The 22,192-nt window shown below is 37.5% G+C and overlaps 3 protein-coding genes and 2 long non-coding RNA genes across 9 annotated transcripts in view; 2 read left to right on the forward strand and 3 right to left on the reverse strand.

Annotated features, from left to right (window-relative positions):
* Nucleotides 1-3,267, reverse strand: part of LOC107592138 (uncharacterized) — an 18,141-nt gene extending 14,874 nt beyond the window's left edge. Inside the window, exons 1-2 of the long non-coding RNA XR_001609947.1 lie at nt 2,987-3,267; nt 2,586-2,588 (exon numbers count right to left, since the gene is read on the reverse strand). This is a non-coding gene — a long non-coding RNA (uncharacterized lncRNA). The remainder of the gene's footprint in view (nt 1-2,585; nt 2,589-2,986) is intronic.
* LOC107592132 (uncharacterized) overlaps nt 1-13,143 on the forward strand; it is a 26,458-nt gene extending 13,315 nt beyond the window's left edge. Inside the window, exon 13 of the mRNA XM_016281526.1 lies at nt 13,131-13,143. Within this exon, the coding sequence (XP_016137012.1) occupies nt 13,131-13,135 (5 nt within the window). The 3' untranslated portion in view covers nt 13,136-13,143. The remainder of the gene's footprint in view (nt 1-13,130) is intronic.
* On the forward strand, nt 245-1,631 carry LOC107592137 (uncharacterized). Its single transcript, XR_001609945.1, has 3 exons — nt 245-372; nt 1,082-1,299; nt 1,397-1,631. It is a non-coding gene; the product is annotated as an uncharacterized lncRNA (long non-coding RNA).
* LOC107592129 (uncharacterized) lies at nt 11,557-21,481 on the reverse strand. 5 transcript variants are annotated; one of them, XM_016281523.1, is made up of 4 exons: nt 17,337-17,443; nt 14,606-14,668; nt 11,759-12,972; nt 11,557-11,693 (listed from the first exon to the last, which is right to left on the reverse strand). In XM_016281523.1, exon 3 carries the CDS (start codon nt 12,945-12,947, stop codon nt 11,772-11,774), a length of 1,176 nt encoding a protein of 391 aa, XP_016137009.1. In that variant the 5' UTR covers nt 12,948-12,972; nt 14,606-14,668; nt 17,337-17,443; the 3' UTR covers nt 11,557-11,693; nt 11,759-11,771. The 5 variants fall into 5 exon arrangements, with proteins under 5 accessions (XP_016137009.1, XP_016137007.1, XP_016137006.1 ...); XM_016281521.1 differs by lacking the exon at nt 17,337-17,443 and adding an exon at nt 21,299-21,481 and having other exon boundaries at nt 11,557-12,972; XM_016281520.1 differs by having other exon boundaries at nt 11,557-12,974; nt 14,610-14,668.
* On the reverse strand, nt 18,436-20,771 carry LOC107592128 (uncharacterized). The gene is made up of 2 exons (XM_016281518.1): nt 20,698-20,771; nt 18,436-19,720 (listed from the first exon to the last, which is right to left on the reverse strand). The coding sequence occupies exon 2, from the start codon at nt 19,674-19,676 to the stop codon at nt 18,495-18,497; it is 1,182 nt and encodes a 393-aa protein (XP_016137004.1). The 5' UTR covers nt 19,677-19,720; nt 20,698-20,771; the 3' UTR covers nt 18,436-18,494.
* Nucleotides 21,482-22,192: the final 711 nt, after the last annotated feature.

Genomic DNA, 22,192 nt, shown 5'->3' on the forward strand with positions numbered 1-22,192 from the left:
ATGTCCATGACATCATACTGCATTGCATAAGAACAGAAATATAATTTGTATTCACAATGCTAAAAAAAAAGGTTTATTTATCTGTTAAAATAATATGCAGGAATCGTTATTTACTTATTAGGCAGACTGTCTGAAGGAGACGGTTTATGGTTCAGTGAGTCACTGTTGTGAGAACCGCTCGAACCGATTCAGTCTGATTCGTGAATGAATCTTTGAATCAGTAGATTCTTTGAAAATATCCGAATCAAACGAACGATTCATTAACTGACGTCGCTGTTTTGGGCCTCATCAATTGTCGTGTTTTTCTGCTGTTTTGAAAAAAGTTTAACATTTTCCTGAAATCTGACTGAACTCTGGACTGTTAGTCACAGGGTAAGTCTGAGTTGTTTCTTAAAAGCCTTCTGAATATGTAATATTGCAAAAGTGTAAATTCGGCGTCACTGGTAGATGTTTATACACAGTTTTCTTTTTATTTTGGTCGAAAGGAAAACTTCCGCCATCAATACCCTGTCAGTAGTCAAATTTATTCTAGAATGTTTGGGAAGGATTTCTATTAAGATTGGGCCAAGTTGTCCCATTTGAATTCAAAAGTATAATTACCAAATTCTTCTCGTCTCTAGCAGGTTGTCACATGTGCTTTTAATGTTGGAACTGAATAAGTTATAACGTTAGTTTTAAAAAAAAATAAAACAATTGTCATATATATATATATATATATATATATATTGGACAAAGTAACGTTAGTGGTTACCAGTTTCATTTTGCAGTTGACTGAATTTTATCATATTTTTTATTATATTTTGCTTGAGGAAAAACAAATATGTAGTGAAATGCCTTTTTTAAACAGTATTTTAAAAAGTGTCAGTAAATAGCATTGTGGCACTTTATCCTTAAAGGCTTATTGTGACTACATGCCCCCCGCTATGTCATCATTTGTTAACTGAACTGTGTCTTTTTTGTCCTTGGCAATAGCAGTGTCAAGGCTTTTTGGCTTTGTTTGTTTCTCCTCTAAAGCTTGATTTAATGTCTTGATGTGTTTATACCAAATGTGATGAATGGTCATTTGCTTGTCTTTACACAGGACGTTTGGCCTTCATCACCTGTTGGAAGGCTGAAGTCTGCAGCATGACTCTGACAGTGTCTGAAGGGGAGGGTTTGACGGTCATCACCATCGCCTCAAACCCGAAGAGCAAATGGCCCGTACTGTGTCAGATTCTGGGTTTTCTGTGCTGCAGTCCAGTCTGTTCTGTGTCTCAGAATATGAAAGGGAAGCTGATGAACATCCACACTGCTCTTGGGGTGAATTAAACAACTGTTTTTTGAAATACTTTCATTAGAAGACTTCTGACATTAAGTTGATTTTTCATTTTTGAGGTGTATGAACAAAAATCCATAGACTATGCAGATAATAGTTGGCATCATCAATATTGTGTTTGGGATTTTGCTTAACAGCTTTTGGATAAGGGGCAACCTTGCAGATTTTGGGGTTGCTTTCTGGATCAGTGGTGTGGTAAGAATTTGTCTTATTCTGCTCATTCTTATGTTTCTAAACCATTACATGTGTAATGAGTGAGTCTTATTCAGATTAAATCTGTCTGTTACAAATATGTTTGAGAGGATGAGAAGAGAGAAATATACTGTAAAATGCATGTGCAAATACTTTTGAAGTGTCATGTTTTTGAAAAAAATGTCTAAAATGCTTTCTTTACATGTGAGTGTACATATCTTAATCGTTTTCAAAAAAGTTTTTTGGCGGCGGCGTTCGGCGTCTGTCCGTGGCGCCCAGCTACGTCGTGTTGTACTTGTAAGAATTGTTGTAGACATGCCGAAAATTTGGCTACAGCACAGCAGCACTTCTTCTTGGTTTTCTCTGATGCACTAACTCTGCAGCAGCACTTCTTCTTCATCGTCTCGTCTGATGCACTCACTCAACCAAGCGTTCCAACCCCCAACCATTCGAATTTCTGTAGGCGGGAATTATTTGTAATGATATTCTAATGGGCCACTTTGTGATATCACAAAGCCCGGAAAACAAACACTGTAGTCCAAACGAGCCGTTTGCTGTAGTTCTTGAAAAGGGATTTTTAAAAAACGAAATATCTCCCTTTGGAGTGGACTTTGAGATTTGTAACTTTCTAGATCTTTTTTATGCCCAAACATCCTACACACTGACTAAAATTAAAAAAGTGAAAAAGCATAATAGGACCCCTTTAAAGCAATAGTTAATCCAGAAATGAAACATTTACTCACCCTCAGGCTATCCAAGATGTAGATGAGTTTGTTTCTTGATCAAAACATATTTTTCAGCATTATAGAAATGTAGCATTGCATCACTTGCTCACCAATGGATCCTCTGCAGTGAATGGGTGCCGTCAGAATGAGAGTCCAAACAACTGATAAAAACATCACAATAATCCACAAGTAATCCACACCACTCCAGTCCATCAATTAACGTATTGTGAAGTGAAAAGCTGCGTCTTTGTGAGAAACAATTCCACCATTAAGGCGTTTTAACTTTAAACCATTGCTTCTAGCCTAAATACAAGTAATGCTAAATTTCACCTAATCTGTTCCCAGGAAGAAACAAACTCATCTACATCTTGAGTGGCCTTTGAGTGATTAAATGTTAAGCAAATTTTCATTTTTTTGTGAACTATTCCTTTGAGAAAAGTGCATACTAAGAACACAGTTCTAATTCAAAATCTGCCTTTATAGTACTGTGCCTGAATGTAGTGAAATATCTCAATCATTTCTCATTTTCAAGGGTATTGAAAATCTTTTGCTTACGTAAAGTAAAACATTTCAGAACAACAATGACTTCAGTAGTATCTTTTTGTGGCTATTTGCACGATTTCACCACCAGGCGGTGTTAAGATGCTTAACATCATAACGATAACATAACTTTGCTAAGGCTACAATACTATACAGCATTGTGTGTTAAACGTTATCAAAAGTAGGAAGAAATTCCACCATTAGCACTCAGAACTATTGAAATTAAAAAGCTATTTCACAACATACAAGATCTAATTATCCAAATATGTCGTCATTTTTTCTCTTTCTATCTAGTTTTCTGTGGCGTTACCATGTGTATAGTTGATCATTCTTTGATGGCTGGGCTTATGTTTAACAACGTTTGCTACCCCTTTTGACACTGACAAGATTAATATGTCAAAATAAATAAATACATTTTGATTGTAAAATCACAGCACCTTATATATAGCATCACAAAATAAACGGACAATTCTTTTGCTGTAATACCATCTCACTGTCCTTCCTATTTCAAGACTTATTAAAGACAAAAAAATATTGATCTGAGTTGAAATTATTCTTGTGACACGATACAAGAGGCATGAAACGGTAAACTAGCTCATTTACCTGCACTCATTAGTTACTGTTACTGGGAACTCAGTTGTCTTGATCAGGAAAAAACATATCAAGGTAGCTGTTTTTAGATTTCATTTACCGCAGGCATGTCTGCGGTCGAGTTTCAGTGGGATTACAGTGATGCTGAGCCACTTTTGTTCCTTGCAGGAGATTCAGTAATTTAAAGCAGCTGAAACCGTCAGCAAAAGTCAGAGCTTCTAATTATAGTATTTTCATATGCATACAAAGGCATTTATCCTCGCTGTGACATAGTTTCTTGTTTGTGTATTCTGTGATCTTATTTATACAGTCCAGATGGATTTTAAGTTGTTGAAGTTTTGCATGAAGTTTTGCATGATTTTTGTTTTAATAGCTAATTTTCCTTTCAGTTAATCAGAATCAGCTTCTGGCATTGGTAGCAATTATAAACACAGAATAACATAAATATATAGTTCAGTCATGAAACTCTAGATGGCGCATTCTGACGGGGTGTTAACGTAACTGATGATATTCAGAGAGTTAAACAACTTGGCACAAGCTGATTGGTTCATGCTGCATATGCAGCCAATGAGCTTACGGCCTTGCATTTACAGTGGGTACGGAAAGTATTCAGACCCCCTTAAATTTTTCACTCTTTGTTATATTGCAGCCATTTGCTAAAATCATCTAAGTTACTTTTTTTTCCTCATTAATGTACACACAGCACCCCATATTGACAGAAAAACACAGAATTGTTGACATTTTTGCAGATTTATTAAAAAAGAAAAACTGAAATATCACATGGTCCTAAGTATTCAGACCCTTTGCTCAGTATTTAGTAGAAGCACCCTTTTGATCTAATACAGCCATGAGTCTTTTAAAAGGGCTGTGAGTTTCGAAGGTAAAAATAAAAATAAGTAAATATGAATTTACAAAGTTAACATACTATATTTTTTAAACATCACAATGGTGCTTGTGAAAAATATGACCTTTGAGGGGGGGGGAAATCTTTTTTTGGTTCCCAGCACTTTTAATAATTTTGTGGCATGAGAAACCTATAAAATGTTCAATTTGGAATGAAATGAGAGTGTGTAAATAATGCCAGCATTTTCATTTTGGGTGAACTATTCCTTTAAGAGTGTGTTTGATGCATTAGTTATTGACTATGGGCCTACTGACAGTAAATTTGATATTCCAGGGTAAAATGAATGAAAACCACCGACACTGCTTAGTCATTATTGACTTTCTTTTTAATTAAATACCAAATCTGTTTGCTTATTGTCATGCATATGCTATATTACCTCTTGAGTTCAGTCATTTCCAGATCTTCTGACCAAGAGCCATGGGTTCCTCTCAAGAAAAAACAAGTTTACTCCTTTATGTAGACATTTATCCTTTTTGTATTCAGCTTGTTAGACCAGGAAGAACCTCAGGAAACTGAGGATTTTCCACATCAGCATCCAATCAGGTTGGGTGAGCTTGTGCGTTGTTGGAACCACTCGCCTAATAAACATTTATTGGATCTTTTTCAGGCTGAAATTGTCCAAAAATGTAATCATTTCAATGGAGACTGCATTAAGGAAGAACCAAGGTAACATTGAGGGAATAAATGGCTGCACAATGTATTTTTGCATCTCATGTGAAACCTCATTCCTGAGGTCACCTCAATGTGAGGCACTGTGGCCAAATCATATTCATGCAAAAGTCATTTTGGTCTGATTAAAATAATCTCTTAAGCTATTTACAAGTAGACTAAGTTCATGCTCCTCCTGAGGTTGAGCAAAATGCACTTGCTTTGTGATTAGTTGGGAACATTTCTAGAGGAAAGAATTTTGCTAAACGGTAAATGTTTATTTAAAAATGACAAATTCCATATTACCTCACTTATTTGACTCAAATAAATCCTAAATGTAACTTTTTATACTGTTGCCTGCTGCTGTTCTGTCACTAGAGGTCATATCGAGGACCTGTGGCCTTGCCAGTGGGGTTGCAATAAAGCCTGAAAACAAGCAAGTCACAAGCAAGTAAGCCTACATCATGATGCAAGACTACACAGAAATAAAACCAGCCAGCCAAAAGTCCCTTGGAGATCCCACATACACCCTTTAGATGAGAAGTGAAACGAAGTTGAAGGCAAAAATCTTAAATGTCACATTTTTCTCCCTGAGAATCTGCACACAAATTCATTTGAAATAAACATGGAGACGTACAAAACTGTAGCTCTGTTCTAAAACCTTTTGAGCTACTTGACAGCATTTTAAGGGCAAAGCCAGAGTAGTCTGCTGCGAAAGGTATCTAATTTTTGCCAGATTTTAAGGTTGCATCACATCCTTCATAACAAAGGAAACACCAGAATACACTGCAATGTCTCAGCCCCAGCTAATAAAAATATGTTCTCAAAATATTTAGTTAACATTCCCGTTTGGTTATGAAAACGTTATTGCTGAATCTTCTCAGACTGCACAAAAATGCATTTTTTAAATGATTTATGAATGCTTTTTTCTTGCTTATGTGAACGCTAGAGAAACATGAATTTTATAATTTTGCAAACATTATGAATTCTTTACTTTTGAACGTCCTCTGAATCATTCGAAACAAGTAACGAACATTTAAAAAACATTAGACCAGCTAACATTTTTCAGAAAAAAAAGTTTCATGAATGGTGTATAAATAACGTTTTTGTGCTAACGTTTTGATAATGTTATTAAAGACCAGATAACTTTGAATGAACATTCTATTGAAGTTACTGTTCATAACTTTGAAAGAACCCATCATCCTTTTAAACTACGTTCCTGTTAGCTGGGGTGAAATCCAAAACGAAACCCAACATATAGAAAAGGTAAGAGAATTATAATGTTGATTTTAAGCATTTACATTTCATTCAGTACTAAAAAGGACAGATAAAATAGTTCAGACCTATTAAACTGCCCATTAAGTGTGTGTGGACTGTGTATTTTTATCCTTACTAAATTATCACAATTATAGTTTAGAAACATGCTAATGTGAAACGCCACTGAAATCAATTGTGTCAAGTACAGTGTTATGGAGTTATATCCTCAAATCTAGAATGTTTCAGATTTGTCAGTGATGAGATAATGACTTGTTTCTTGCAAGCAATTACAAGTGGCAAATCATGGTTTGTTGGTGTGTTTTAGATGCACTTTCCCAACCGTCGGTTGGTTCACTGTAAAGGAAATGGATTGAATTTATTGATTTGAAAGTGTCTTCATAGCTTTTGTCCTGTCAGATGTGGTTTTGCTGGGCTGCGACGTAAGCTAAAGGCTTTTGGCTATAATATACTACTGACACAAGGCACAGCTGCTGCAGTATTTACTCTGTCCAGATGCAGTGAGGAGGAGCTGCTGGTTGTGGAAAGTACCAAAACGCCACAGATTTCTTCCTCGGACCGGTGAAGCAGTTGTGCAAAAGGGAAGGGCATCATCCTTTGAAAGAGACTTCAGCAATTTAATGTGCATAATAGCTGACATCAAAGATGGAGATTATCATAATTATTGCCTTTAAGTTCTCTTTCAGCTTTTAAAAGTCATTTTAAGGTGAAAATTTGTTAAAATAATTTGTCATGATTTCCTTTACAATCATCATTCTAAATTGTCAGTAAATTTCACAATTAATTATAAAGAAATGGCAGAAAGCACATATTTGTCACGGCAGAGAAGAGTCAGGATCCAAGTGCGAGTGCAAAGGTAAGGTTTTAGTAATCACAATAATGGAGACACAAGGTGATAATCCTGGTCCTGGTCAGAATCAGAGCTCCACTGAGAAATCCCTTCAACCACTGCGTTTGACCAAACCAAGGAGAAGGCTGAAGATCCGAACCCTGACTGAGCGAGAACTGGAAACAGAGAACTGACAGGGAGACAGGAACATGAGAATAATGAACCGACAAACACATTGAACAGGGTGACCTATAAAGGACTCGCTAACGAGTTGCAGCTGGCGCGCTCTGATAGAGCACCAGCTGCAACCACTAACGAATGACGTACGCACATACAAGCACATGACAAGACGCAGAAAGACCGTCCGGACCCATGAAATACGCGCAGGGGTGCACCTTGTCATCCGTGGAGGAACGCTGGGATAGTACCCCACCAACTCCCACCTCTGACGCGTCAACCTCCACCACAAACTGCCTGGAAGGATCAGGGGCTATGAGGATGGGAGCTGAAACAAAGCAGCCTCTCAGTTTGGAAAATGCCGCTTCTGCTGCACTAGACCACCTGAACGCAGTCTTGGAGGTTAAGGCCGTCAAAGGTGCAGCTAGCTGGCTGAAATTGCGAATAAAACGCCGGTAGAAATTGGCAAAGCCCAGAAACCTCTGCAGGGCCTTGCGGGAATCTGGGGTTGGCCAATTCACCACAGCCTGAACCTTCTCAGAATCCATGCGCACCCCCTCGGCCGAGATGATGTACCCCAAAAAAGGAACAGACTGTGCATGGAAAGCGCATTTCTCCGCCTTGACAAAAAGCCCATTCTCTAACAGCCTCTGAAGCACTCGTCTGACGTGCTGAACGTGTTCCTGGAGAGAACGAGAAAATATCAGTATGTCATCCAGGTAAACATAAATGAACTGATCTAGCATATCTCTCAGAACGTCATTAACGAGTGCCTGGAAAACCGCGGGAGCGTTGGAAAGGCCAAAAGGAAGAACAAGATATTCAAAGTGCCCCCTGGGGGTAGTAAAAGCGGTTTTCCATTCATCCCCCTCTCTTATGCGAACCAAATGATAAGCATTGCGGAGATCTAATTTCGTGAAAAATGACGCCCCCTGCAGACGCTCGAAAGCCGACGAAGCTGACTCACCAGGGTCTGGACGGCCCGCCCCGTGGCCATCATCTGATCCTCCTGATGCTCCATGCGAATGTTAGTCTTGGCCAAAAAGTCTCTGAGCTCTGCCGCACTCACTGGATCCATGAGTATGGTCGGTTCGTTCTGAACTGGAAACAGAGAACTGACAGGGAGACAGGAACATGAGAATAACGAACTGACAAACACACATTGAACAGGGTGACCTATAAAGGACTCGCTAACGAGTTACAACTGGCGCACTCTGATTGAGCACCAGCTGCAACCACTAACGAATGACGTACGCACATACAAGCACATGACAAGACGCAGAAAGACCGTCCGGACCCATGAACCGTGACAATATTAAGCATGAAATTGAGAAAGCAGAAAGACTGAAATATATTTTCTTGTAAAACCTACTCAATTAATCATGGTTTTATTTACAACATCGAAAAAGTCATTTGCTGTAATCAAAAATATATATATAATAATAATAGTACTGGTAATTTTACAGACATTTCCATTAACCATGCACAATACAAAATACAGGTAAAACACCTTTAAAAAATGAATTCTTTCATATTAATACAGTACATTTTGCCCTGTTTTTACATATTTCTTTTACAGTGTAGCAGTGTTTTAATATGAATCTCTGGTGTTCATTTATACTGTAATGTCGTTGTCTTTGCTTTTAAATATGAATCGTTGGCATTTTTGTTTTCTATTCTAGGTTTGTTTTTGACCACTGTCATAGGGTGGGACAAATCCTGAGATAATAATAGATCCGTTTGTGGCTCCTGTGCATAATTATACGGTTTGATGGGCATTTCACAGTAAATCTATTTCTACACCCAGTGAAACGTACAACATCACAATCATCCAGCAACGACTAATTTGTTGTCTAAAAATGCATTTGGAAGAATTTCACGATGGAATAAATGAAGTATTATTCATAATTTGCACTATATATAACAACTGATGCAATGATTGGAAATATCACTGCTTGCAAGGCAGCAAAAGTATAGTACTGATATTTTCAGTAAGCTTGCATTTTAGCCTTGGCTCGGTGTAAGTGAAATGCCACATCGTTTCACATCTTCAGTCAGCTGCACATGAGTTATAAATAGTATGCAAGGAAGACAATACCAATCACTATTCAGTACTGTATGCATATATATGCAAAAGTCATGATGACTCAATTGGTTACATTTTTAATGCTGAACATTCTATGCTCTTCGAGGCTTAAATTATTTACAAAACACTTGCTGAAATGTATTATCAGAACAAACCCTGCGCAGAATGTTTGAGTAATATCAGTACAGTCCTGCCTTCCAAAGACTGTAAGACGTGTAGAACAGATCATATGTGGAAATGTTTTCACTGAGAGCTCAAGTGATCAGATTTCTTCTGAAACAGTCTGTAACAGAATCTTTGAAGTGTCCAAATCCAATAATCTGGTGGAGGGGGCTTCTGTGTCTCTACTGTGAGCGCTTGAACAGTGATAATGTTAAACACACAGACATAAACATATATATATATATATATATATATATAAAACGTTAGACTGATTTATGAATTGTTTGTTTATTAAACAATAGAAAGAGAAAATGTAGGCTGCATTCTTCTTCATGTCAGCAATAAGTGTGTTTTCAACTTTTTGGGGGGGGTTTGATACATCTGTATGTTTGATAGTAATAGGCAAATTTTACTTTGATAGTTTCACTTGGAATGATCCAGTAGTAAATTAAATAGCGTGAATTTTGTTTTCATGTCAACTTAGATGCTTAGAAGGCACTTAAGTAGACTACAGGAATGCGCTAAAATGAAAGAACGTGATTGTTTTTGAAAGAAGTTTCTTATGCTCACCAAGGCTGCATATTTGATCAAAAATACAGTAAAAAAATTTAATATTGTAAATATTATTATAATGTAAAATAACTGTTTTCTATTTGCATATAGTTTAAAAATGTAATTTATTTCTGTGATGCAAAGCTGAATTTTCAGCATCATTACTCCAGTCTTCAGTGTCACATGTTCCTTCAGAAATCATTCTGATATGCTGATTTGCTGCTCAAGAAACATTTATTACCAGTGTTGATTCTTTGATGAATATTCATTTGAAATAGAAATCTTTTATAACATTATAAATATCTTTACTGTCACTTTTGATCAATTTAATGCATCCTTGCTGAATACATGTATTTAGTTTAGGAACAACAGAGTATTCTGTGCATAGTCAGAATCTATCTGTAGTGGTCACTTGTGCAGCTTTCTGTGTAAATCTTTAATTGTAGTGAAATTTGTTCTGGAGTAACCTCACCAGACAGTCTGGTTCACTTGTAAATTGCAGCCAAGAACTGCCAATTATACAGAAAGAGACCAGACGGACTGGTAAAGTTTTGTTTTGACATGCCGTTTAGAGGCGAGTACAATCTGAAATAGATTAAATAATGGATTGGTGCAAAAAAAAAAAATGGTGCAGCAACCCCTGCTCATATTATAAAGAAAACACAGTTGAAAAATTTTGTAATCAGAAGTCCATCCAAATATTAAATGTACTGATTACTTCATACAAACTGAGAAAATAAAACATATTTTCTTCAAGTTCTCCCTGTAACTTAAAAACCTGTACGTTTTTTTTATCTTTTTTTCTATGCTTTGCTTATGTTAGCCCACTTTTTGTCCTTTAATTAATTTTGTTTGTTTTGTCATTTATTATTTATTTATTCTTACTCATTACTTTATATTATTTTAAGGTAAGGTAAACTTCCAAAATAAGAGTTTTCTCTTTTTTTTTTTTTACAAAATATGTGTACTGTGTATATTTATTATGTATATATAAATACACAAACATATATGTATATATTTTACAAATATTTACATATATATATATATATATATATATAAATAAAATTTATATTATGTATAAATATTAATATTTTATATATAAACAAAACATTTTTCTTAAATATATAAATGCGTGAGTATTTATATATACATAATAAATATACACAGTACACACACATATATTATGTAAACAAAAACGTTTGTTTTGGATGCGATTTCTCACGATTAATCGTTTGACAGCACTACTTAAAAAATAAAAAATAAAATGAATATTCAGTTTGCTTGAGAATATCTAAATACCTTAATAAGCGTTTCCGTCAAAGACTTGAAGTTAAAAGCCTGGAAAACTTTGTCAAATCTAGCAATTGGTTCTTCCTCGCAAGTGTTCATAACTTTTAAACACAACTGTGCAAACATCTTGCATACGTGGACGGTCTGTTGGCGAGCCGCCTGAGACTACCTGTATTACCAGCCTACTTCCTAAAACACTACCATCACCTACTAAATACACTAATAAGGGAGTAAAAACACTTGGTATATTAGAAACACAAATTTGATATATTAAAGTGTTCATTTACAGCTTTAAAACAAGCAGAGATAAAGGCATTACTAGGAAAAAAAGATGAAAAAAAGAAAGAAAAGTGTAGAGTACAATAGTCAATTATGGTCATAAGTCATAACCTAACAGAGGTTAAGTAGTCTAATTATAGTGGTTGAATCAAATATCATTTTACAACATCTGCTAAGCTGTTAATCTTTCTATGTCTCCTCCTTGTTTAAGCAGAATGAAGACAGACATGGAAGTTCTTGAACTTCTCAAAGAAGTGCAGCTTGTCAGAGAAGCTGCTGGAGAAGCCCAGATCTTTGCATGAGGTCTTGATTGTGTGAACCACACAGACAGGGATTGTCTCGAAAAGCTGTTCAGCCAACGGCGTCATTGTGACCTTCTTCTGCTCCAAAATCATGCTCTGTATCCGGGCTTTATCGACAGGTTCCGGCGAGGCGCTGTAGGAGACCACAACGTTTAGCTTGTCATCTGACAATGGCACCTGATAGCGACTCTTTCCAGTCAAACCGTGGAAGTCTTTCTTGTTGGTGAACAGGCCGGTGGGGGAGTTAAAGATGCGGACTGACCAGCAAACCCAGTCATACTTCTTTTTCAGGTGCTCTACCAGCAAGTCAGCCAGTTGCTGATTGCTTTTGTTGCTTTGGTCTCTCACTATGCGTTTGGTGTCCAGCTCGGCCTGCGTCGGAAAGCTGTTGATGCAGTCTTCAATCACGATGTTCATTTTATTCTGCACCACTTTCATCTTCTCGCCCCAATCTTGAAGCAGCTTCTCCTCATTGTCATTGCCTTTCAATGCTGAGTGTCCCAGAAAGGCGATCAAACCGACACAGAACAACTTTTTGAGGGTAGCGCAAAACTCCTCCACCGCCCTGCGGCTCTTCTGCTCGTAATTCAGAGTGATTTCCAGCACAGACTCTCCTGAGAAGTTATCTCCGGTTACAGCGTTGTAAAGAGTGTGCAGGTTTTTATCACCCCCTGTCCTGTTGAAGTGCTCCAGGAACGTTTTCTTTCTGACCTCTCTGAATTTAGGTTTTGCATTCAGGACGTCCATGAATTTGCGGAATTGGTTGGTCAGGTTCTCTTCCACGGAGAAATAGGTGGCATCTATGCCGGTCTTCTTGATCTCCTGGTTTATCTGCTGGACTTCTTCAGAAACGACTTCCAGGCGATCTCGCACTTTCTGGAACTGCTCCTTCATGTACTCGGCCTCTTTGCTTTCCACGTTATCCAGTGCCAGCTTCACGATCGGAGCTGCGATGGAGAACACGGGGAACAGATCTCCAGCAATGCTGGCCACCACTTCTGCACCCTGCTCAAACACTTCCATGACTGTTTCGACAACATCCTTCTTCTGTGCAACAAGTTGCTGCAGCTGCTCGGCCATCTTTCAGTTTCAACAGCAAAAATGTCTCTGTTTAAAATTAGATCATCACATAATAAATGACAAGAAATAATACTTGAAAAACCATGATTGTAATTTCAGCATGTTAAAGGGGTCATATGATGCTGCTAAAAAGAACATTATTTTGTGTATTTGGTGTAATGAAATGTGTTTATGCGGTTTAAGGTTAAAAAAACACATTATTTTCCACATACTGTACATTATTGTTTCTCCTCTATGCCCCGCCTTTCTGAAACGCGTTGATTTTTACAAAGCTCATCGGTCTGAAAAGCGAGGTGTGCTGTGATTGGCCAGCTATCCAGTGCGTTGTGATTGGCTGAATACCTCAAGCGTGTGACGGAAATGTTACACAACTCACCATACTGTTGATGCCGTGTCCGGCCGGAGCGACGAGACAAAAACATTAAAACCCATTATAAACGAGGTATTTGTTGCATCCAGTGGGGACATAACTATGGATTATAATGACTTATACTGTCTTTTTACGTGTTGCATCGCGCCGCGTAAACATAAAACCATGTCTGCATTTGTGATCGGAGAAATTACAAACAACAAGCGCTACTCTACACTGCTCAAAAACTCGAATTTGAATCATCAGAGGCAAATCCTTTAAATGAAAAACGTACTTACAGTCTGTGAGTCAGAACACCGACATTGTAGTCTACTCAGAAAACAGTCCTCCATAAAATGTGCTGCACACATCTGAATATTTGGGTTGAACTGTTCTGGAACAGTGTGTATTAAATATAAAGGAACAGTTCACCCAAAAATGAAAATTTGCGGACAATGTACTCACCCTCAGGCCATACAATATGTAAATGAGTTTGTTTCTTCATCAGAACAGAATCAGTTCTCAAAATCAGTTCTGATGAAGAAACCAACTCGTTTACATCTTTAAAGGCCTAAGGGTAAGTACAATTCCAGCATTTTTTTTACACGGTGCAATTTTTGCTGTCGTGTTTCTCTTGGGAGAAAATCGCAGATGCTCGCATGGTCGCGGCTCGTACCGTGTGAGAAGAATTACGGGCCGATCCGAGACGTTACGAGCACCTCCCGTCCTCCCGATAATTTTCAAACATGTCAAAAAAAATCGGATGCTGTCGTTTTAAATTCGTGGCGTATGTGCAGTTGAACGAGACGACTTGGCGATCCATCTGAAGTTGACCAATCAGAAGATGACAAAAACCATATAGTCTATAATAATTTTAGTTTAATTATACAGTTCAATGTTTTATTTGTTATTCCGAATGTGCCAAATTTGCCGTTCAGCTTTATGAATGAATATGCCTGTTGTATTTCCGGCAAAACGAGCAGAAATTCAGAAATGGCCTACTCCCTCGAGTTCTTTATGAAGAACAGAAAGTCCATGCTTTTCAGCCATTCTCTTTGCCATGTCCTTTGTCTTCGTTTTTTTTTTTTTTGGACGTCACAAGCCGCCTGCCACAAAGAAAACTATTTCGTCCTCAGAATCCATATTTTTATGAATGGCGCGAAACGTAATGCTTACGTCAGAGTTGGTAAAATCTTAGTAAATTCGTGTTGTGTGTGACTGTCACGACGTTCCGACCTTCAGAATCGCACCGTGTACGCCCGCCTTAAGCGAGGCCTTTGTTTTCTGAGAGTGGTATACGGAAAGAAACTTACGTGTCAGTCCTCGTTTCCTCTCAACCTTTGAGTGGTCAGTGTGAGTCAGGGTGGGCTTGCTGTAAAAAGATAAGGGAAATGAGAAATGTGTTATACAAACCATAAAAGCAGCAACAATACACATCAGGTGTATGCACACATGCTAACAGATGCGTGCTCTCACTGACAACAACACCTACACATTCATGAAAGAAATGGGCCAGATGCAATGATTCAATTCAAACAGGCACTAAAAGAATGGTCAAATAATGTTTAAACACTTAAGTCACACAGTATGCTATACGTAATAATACAGAGGATAGTTGTTTCAGTTGGAAACAGTTCAAATGGATTTCCCCTTTTCCAAATGTTAATGATGCAACACAGAGTAGGTCAATACAAAGCTTTGATTTTTTGTTAAGAGAACAAAGTAGTGTGTTAGGTCATTTTTAAACTTCCTAGTAATCATATGCACTACCAGTCCAAAGTTTGGACATACTTGACTGACTAAATGTCTTGCGATCTAAAGGTTTGCGCTTAAATCTAAATAGCTTCTATATACAAATTGTTTTTTCAAAACAAAAGAAATTAATAATTTTAATGCCTTTCACATTATTTGAAAATGTGGAAAAAGTGATAAATAAAGTTTGGAGTAGGTGTATGCAAATGTTTTACTGGTAGCGTAATGTTAAATACACCAAATAAGATCATATTCTCTTTCATAAGATGTATGAATATATGTTTACAATATACAATACAACAGTACGATTATGATAGCATTCACCAAAACTGATGATTTTCCATTAAAGGGGTCATATGATGCGATTTCAATTTTTCCTTTCTGTCGCAGTGTTTACCACTCAACCAAAATAGACCTGTATGCACATTTGAAATGCTGACCATTGTAAAGATCTGTTGGCAGCATGGATCATACAAAATACACTAAGTGGGCTAATAGCCTCAACTGAATTCATAACACGCATATTTAAAAAAGTCAGATCTCCTATATGGGTTACAATCCAACATATGATCAAATTATTTGGTTACAATTTTAGCTGTAGTTAATGTAGCTGAAAATATGTTACAAGTAAATGTCTGTTTATGAGACAAAATATGTCATGATCTATTTCAGGAAAGAATTCATGATCTCAGGCCTGTAATTGAACTACATTAACGCAGTCTCAAATACTTGATTCTGATTGGTTAATCGCAGGCGGGTTCGAATCTAACCGTCAAATCTAACCGTTGTCCAGAGCAACTGACCGTTCGTCCAGAAAACGTTTGTGCCCTTCGCGGTTGTTGCAAATAATTTCAGCTGAATAATATTTTCACATGTAATACTTAATGTGTGTATATATATATATACATGTTAAGCAGTCGGGGTATAATACGTGGAACAGCGTAGTCAATGTCAGTTAGTATTTTTCGCAAAATAAACGGCTTCAGAGAGACGAGACCCCAGTCGCGGTTTATTTTGCGATAACGACCGACTGACTACCTGCATCCCCGCTGACGCAAAGGTAAGTTAATCACTCCTTGTTTTTCTCAGGATACAGATTAGTTCATACCAAAATGTCCACTGACACTTAAGAAAACTCAGTAATGTCGCAGTGTTTACCACTCAACCAAAATAGACCTGTATGCACATTTGAAATGCTGACCATTGTAAAGATCTGTTGGCAGCATGGATCATACAAAATACACTAAGTGGGCTAATAGCCTCAACTGAATTCATAACACGCATATTAAAAAAGTCAGATCTCCTATATGGGTTACAATCCAACATATGATCAAATTATTTGGTTACAATTTTAGCTATAGTTAATGTAGCTGAAAATATGTTACAAGTAAATGTCTGTTTATGAGACAAAATATGTCATGATCTATTTCAGGAAAGAATTCATGATCTCAGGCCTGTAATTTAACTACATTAACGCAGTCTCAAATACTTGATTCTGATTGGTTAATCGCAGGCGGGTTCGAATCTAACCGTCAAATCTAACCGTTTTCCAGGGCAACTGACCGTTCGTCCAGAAAACGTTTGTGCCCTTCGCGGTTGTTGCAAATAATTTCAGCTGAATAATATTTTCACATGTAATACTTAATGTGTATATATATATATATACATGTTAAGCAGTTGGGGTATAATACGTGGAACAGCGTAGTCAATGTCAGTTAGTATTTTTCGCAAAATAAACGGCTTCAGAGAGACGAGACCCCAGTCGCGGTTTATTTTGCGATAACGACCGACTGACTACCTGCATCCCCGCTGACGCAAAGGTAGGTTAATCACTCCTTGTTTTTCTCAGGATACAGATTAGTTCATACCAAAATGTCCACTGACACTTAAGAAAAGAAAAGATAGCGAAGAAATGTTCCTTCAGATAGGATTTAGTTCACCTATCAGGCTGGAAAAGCTAATACAATGCCTGTTGACATAAACACTTCCTGGTTTAGACTGCAACCCGTCGATAAGAGTCAAACAAACACCCAGAGTTCTTCAGAGCGGTAACAAATGCGATTAAATCACAGAGAAGTGAAGTTTTCGTGAAAAAGAACTCGTGTTTAAAACACATCGACGTAGCGAGCTGGAGAAAATGTCAGAGGCGGACAGCAGCAGACTGAAGAGAAACGCCCAAAAACTTCTCATGAGCAAAAACTGAAAGTACAGCGCCCAGACCAACGAAACCGTCGGTACTGACGTTTAGACTAGAGAACACATTAGTTCTGTTATGAACCAAAACTCACCTTCCAATCGAGCACAAATGGCTTTGAATAAAATAAAGCAAAAGTTCACGCAGATCTGTCAGCTCTTCTCTAAGAGACGGTTCTTCTCTAAAGCGCGTGGCACACCCTTCAACTACACTCTGAAGGAATTTCAAGTATTGTCCTTTATCCATTACAAAAGTTACCATTGTAACATAGTTTCCAACAAAATATGATGTATGGTTTATGTGTCTGGTGTAAAAGAAATATTTAAGTATAAAAAGTACAAAATATACCATGGTTTACACTAAATTACTATAGTACATCTTTTGTTACTATTGTAAGAAAATGACTGAAGTATTGTCATTTACCCGTTAGAATTTACCACAGTGACCATAGTTTTCACAAAAATACCATATTGCAGTTCAAGAATTCAAGTGTCGTCCTTTTATTATATATAATATGGTTACCATAGTAAGATTTGTAAGGGGAAATCATTTAAAATTCCTTTACGAGTCTCTTATACATTACTTTTAAAATATGAACCTTATATTAACCTTGCAAATGAAAACAAAGCTGTGACAGATTGACATACAGTAAGTTTATTTTTTTTTAAAAAGTACAATGTCTGTAAGGTATAATAAGGTCTATATTTTAAACCCTTTTGGATTAAATTCGCGTAATTCGCGCGAACTAGACGCGCGAATGAGGCGAATTCGCGTCTTCCGCGCCACGCTAAACGCCTCATTCACGCCGCGAGACCTCCAGACGCGCGTAAACGCGTCTTTACATTGACTTAACATTGAAATCATTCGCGCCAGACGCTCTATTCGCGTTTGGTGTGAACGCAGCATAACAATGAAACCACAATGAGTCTGTTGATCGTTGAAGGTTTTTCCACTCAACCGCTCTTTCAAATGTATTTGAAACTACAAAACATGAAAATGTCCACATTTATGTTTGGTCACACACGCATATATTTATCGTTATGGTCCTTTTATGCACTGGCATGCGAAAATAAAGTGAACCAGCATTAATATACTTTCTCATTGTAGATCCGCAGTAACAATTCAGTCATCGTTTGCTTTATAATGCTCGATTATTTAAGAATTTAAATATATAAATATTTAAATATATAAGAATTTATAAACCAGAAGTATATATGTAGAAGAGTGATTCCCAATTAAATTTTTCACATGTCTATTCAGAATGAATGCACAGGTATGCCCTTTTGTGCCTCCCAAAGTAGAAACATTCTGGCTGGAAGTTGTTTTTCTCTTCTACTTTCTTATAGCAGCTAATGGCATGGACCACAGTGTTGGGAAGCATCTTCCACAGCGTCTGAGCCACAGACTGCATGTTCCCCTTCAACTTTTGCATCTCTATCTGATCTACAATCTGGCTCTTGTTAATCGGTTTTGGGTCTGCACTGAAAGACACCACGATTCTGATGTTGTTTGGGGTCAGAAGATCAAAAAAGTTGCCACCTCCACCACTTCCATGGTACTTTTTGCCAGCGAGCCAATTCCAGAAGAATATGCCGCTGTGGTTGAAGACCCGAACTGACCAGAAAACCCAGTAATATTTCTTCGCAAGGATATCCAGTAGAAATCCTGTGAACTCTGGGTCAACGTTGGCTTGTCGCTCCAGAAGTTGACGCTCCACATCCGTTTTGGCCTGCAGAGGGAAATTCTCAATGCAGTCATCCACCGCCGCTTTCATGCGTGTCTCTACGTCTTCCATGCGATCCTGCCATTTCTTCACCATGCCCTCGCCTACAGCTCCCTCTTTCAGGGCGGCGTGACCCATGACTGCTATAATTCCCATGACAAATATCTTTTTCAGTCTGGCACAGAACTCCTCCACTGGCTTCCTGCTCCTTTGCTCTGTGGTCACCACCGTGTCCAACATGGCATCTCCAGAGATATTCTCTCCAGTTACAGCATTGTACAAAGAACCAATGTTCAGATCACCACCAGTGTTCTCATACTGGGTTATAAACTTCTCCTTCTTCTTCTCCTTGAACTTGGGCTTAGCATTGACAAAGTCTTGAAACTTCTCATACTGACTTATTATCTTCGCCTCGCAGTCAAAGTTCTGCTTATTCATGGTCGTCCGCTGCATCTCCAAAGCAATTTGGTCGATTTCATCTTGAATACCTTCAAGTTTCTGGTTGATCTTTTCAAACTGCTCAGCAAGAAACTTGGCCTCTTTGCCTTCTGGGTTTCCGAGGAGCTCGGCCGAGGCCAAAAACACGGCCTCCAGGATGGGGTGAAATTGTCCCACGGTGGCTGCTAAAACCTCGCAACCTTGCCCCATGATTTCCACTCCTTTCTCGACCTTGTCCTTGTTCTCCAAAACCCATTCTTCCACCCGATTCATTGTGGTTCAAAGCAGAGAGGCCGTCTTATCCTTCTTACCCTTGTCTGTAACAGATCAAGGCATATATATCATAAAGTGGAAGCCACAACATAAAAATCTATACTAAAATCAATGCAGACATTTCTAAGGGTCATATTTGTTTGCTCAGGATGGGACCTTAACAGTAACCTGAGATGAATTGGACAGCCAGACCACAGGGGCAGAAATACCAGTATTTGTATTTTTATACATGTTTCCCATGGGCCCGAGCCATTTAAAAAAAAGAAAAAAGAAAAATTTCTGGTCTTGTTCGGGGATGTCCTGTTCCACCTTACACCCCACCAGCTAAGTCTAAGCAAATTATACAACAATAAAGGCAGATCAGTGAGATCAGGTGTCTACTATAAGAATTAAAGCCAAACATGCTGAAAGGTTTTTTGTGCTTCTGGCACACTTTATTATTAGTATTATGAGCACACAGTCATCTTGAATTGGAGAGCTGTTCGCTCCCTTTCTGTGGGGAATAATTCAGCATTTAAGCCCCAGATTTATAGCAAAGCAGATGTTTTCAGGAGTTGCAGGGAGAATTTGATGGCTTTAGCTGTTAAGCATTTCTGGGCACTTCGATTACACAAGGGAGATGATCTCACACTCGTATCTAATTTCCTAGGACTCAGTATACAGAAAAAAAGGCACACCCAGATCTGAGAAAATCTGTAACCAGTACACTTGTCCTGAGGTGAAACCATATTCTACACCATATGACTCAGATTTTTACATACAAAATAAACACAAATAAAAATACAAGACTAAACCTGACATTTGATAAACGTATTTCAAAGATCAAAGACTTAATCTGCCTCTGTTGCAATAATGTCGCGCATAATGATTTAGTGGATTATGTGAACAATTATGGGAATTCAGTAGCTATTATTATGAATGATAAGCATGTAGAACTTGTATATGGAATTTATGACTCAACCATGCATCTTTTAAAGGAGCATTCTGATCTCAATGGAATTAGGAGCAAAACAATACTTACTGAACAATACAATGATCCTGATTGTTTCAAGTCCTCCTTTGTAAGAATAATTAAGATGGCTTTGGAATTAAAACTCCAGGATGTGTCCGATTTGAGAAAGAAAATTACTTCATAATAAAATAAGTTTCAAAGAAATTCAGTCTAATAATTTGTATAAAAAAAAACACTGTTTTTGATGGTTCTACTCAGTGGAAAAAAGGAAAGGAACCAACCAACTGATTCTAAAAAAGAGGAACTGTTCAAGTTCAAAGCCACGTCCCTTATTTCTATCCAAATGCTGCTTAGAGCTTTGTGGCAGTCAGTATATTGACTTAAGCACAACATCCAGTATTATATGGACATAATATGGCAGGATGTTGTGCTTAAGTCAATATTGACTGGCATCAAAATCACAATGATTCCCACAAAGTGTCTTCTTCAACTGTTCATGACAAAAAGCATAGATCATAGGCCAGCTATTTTTATTTTTGTATTTTGTGACTTTTTATTGAAAGCTCTATAAAGTTTTTTAAATTGTGCCAATAAAATAACAAAAGATGAAAAAAGAGAAAGGAAAGGATGATAAATGGAAATGGACAAAGGCAAAAAAAAAAAAACTCACCGTTAGTCTGGTGAAATGTTCAGAGGTGTTCTCCAGTATTCCAACAGAGTCCAACTAAAAGCACCAGCCTCCCAGGGTCCACATATATATATAGACTCTCTCCTGCGGCACTCCCCCTTCAGATTAACTCCATCCCCTGCCAGCATTCCTCTGAGCCCACTAGAAGAGACGAGGGACAGGCACACAGACAGATAACATCCTGTAAACATGCCTTCTATGAGAAAAATCAGCATGTAGTGGTACAGTGCCAGAAATGCATAGAAGCGTCTTTCCATTTTAAACATCATGCATGCTCTGCCCTTCTACACGGGTTGTCATGGGTACAGACACTCACAGTGGCTTCTATGCAAGACGAGATGGTAAACTGAATATATTACATTTTAAAGTAAAGTGAAAAAATAGAAAACAGTTGTTTTAAATTGTAAGCATATTTCACAATATTACAATTTTTTACTGTATTTTTGATCAAATAAATACAGCCTTTGGCGAGCATAAAAGATTACAAAAAACATTAAAATATATATAATTTTATATATAATATAAACCCTCTCATGCTGAATTAAATGACAAAGAGAAAAATATAGGCCTATTTTTTTTCTTCCTCAAAACAAGAATTATTCCCATTACACATTTGTCCATTGCAATTTGAATGTTGAAAGTGTGCTTCCATAAATAAAAATCATAACGACGCATAAAAATAACAGTGATGTACCAGAATTTTGTGAACGTCAATGATAAGTAATTTGCTTATAATATCACACTCTGAATGGCCCAAACTGTAGTGGACACCATGCATCAGAGGGATAAATTCTAATAAATAAAAAACAATTTTTTGCAAATAAATAAGCTGTAGTCTTCAAATTGTTCTTCTTTTAGGAGACTTTGGCGAGCTAG

The sequence above is a fragment of the Sinocyclocheilus grahami genome, unplaced genomic scaffold (genome assembly GCF_001515645.1).
Source record: "Sinocyclocheilus grahami isolate Dianchi unplaced genomic scaffold, SAMN03320097.WGS_v1.1 scaffold150.1, whole genome shotgun sequence".
Classification (NCBI taxonomy): domain Eukaryota; kingdom Metazoa; phylum Chordata; class Actinopteri; order Cypriniformes; family Cyprinidae; genus Sinocyclocheilus; species Sinocyclocheilus grahami.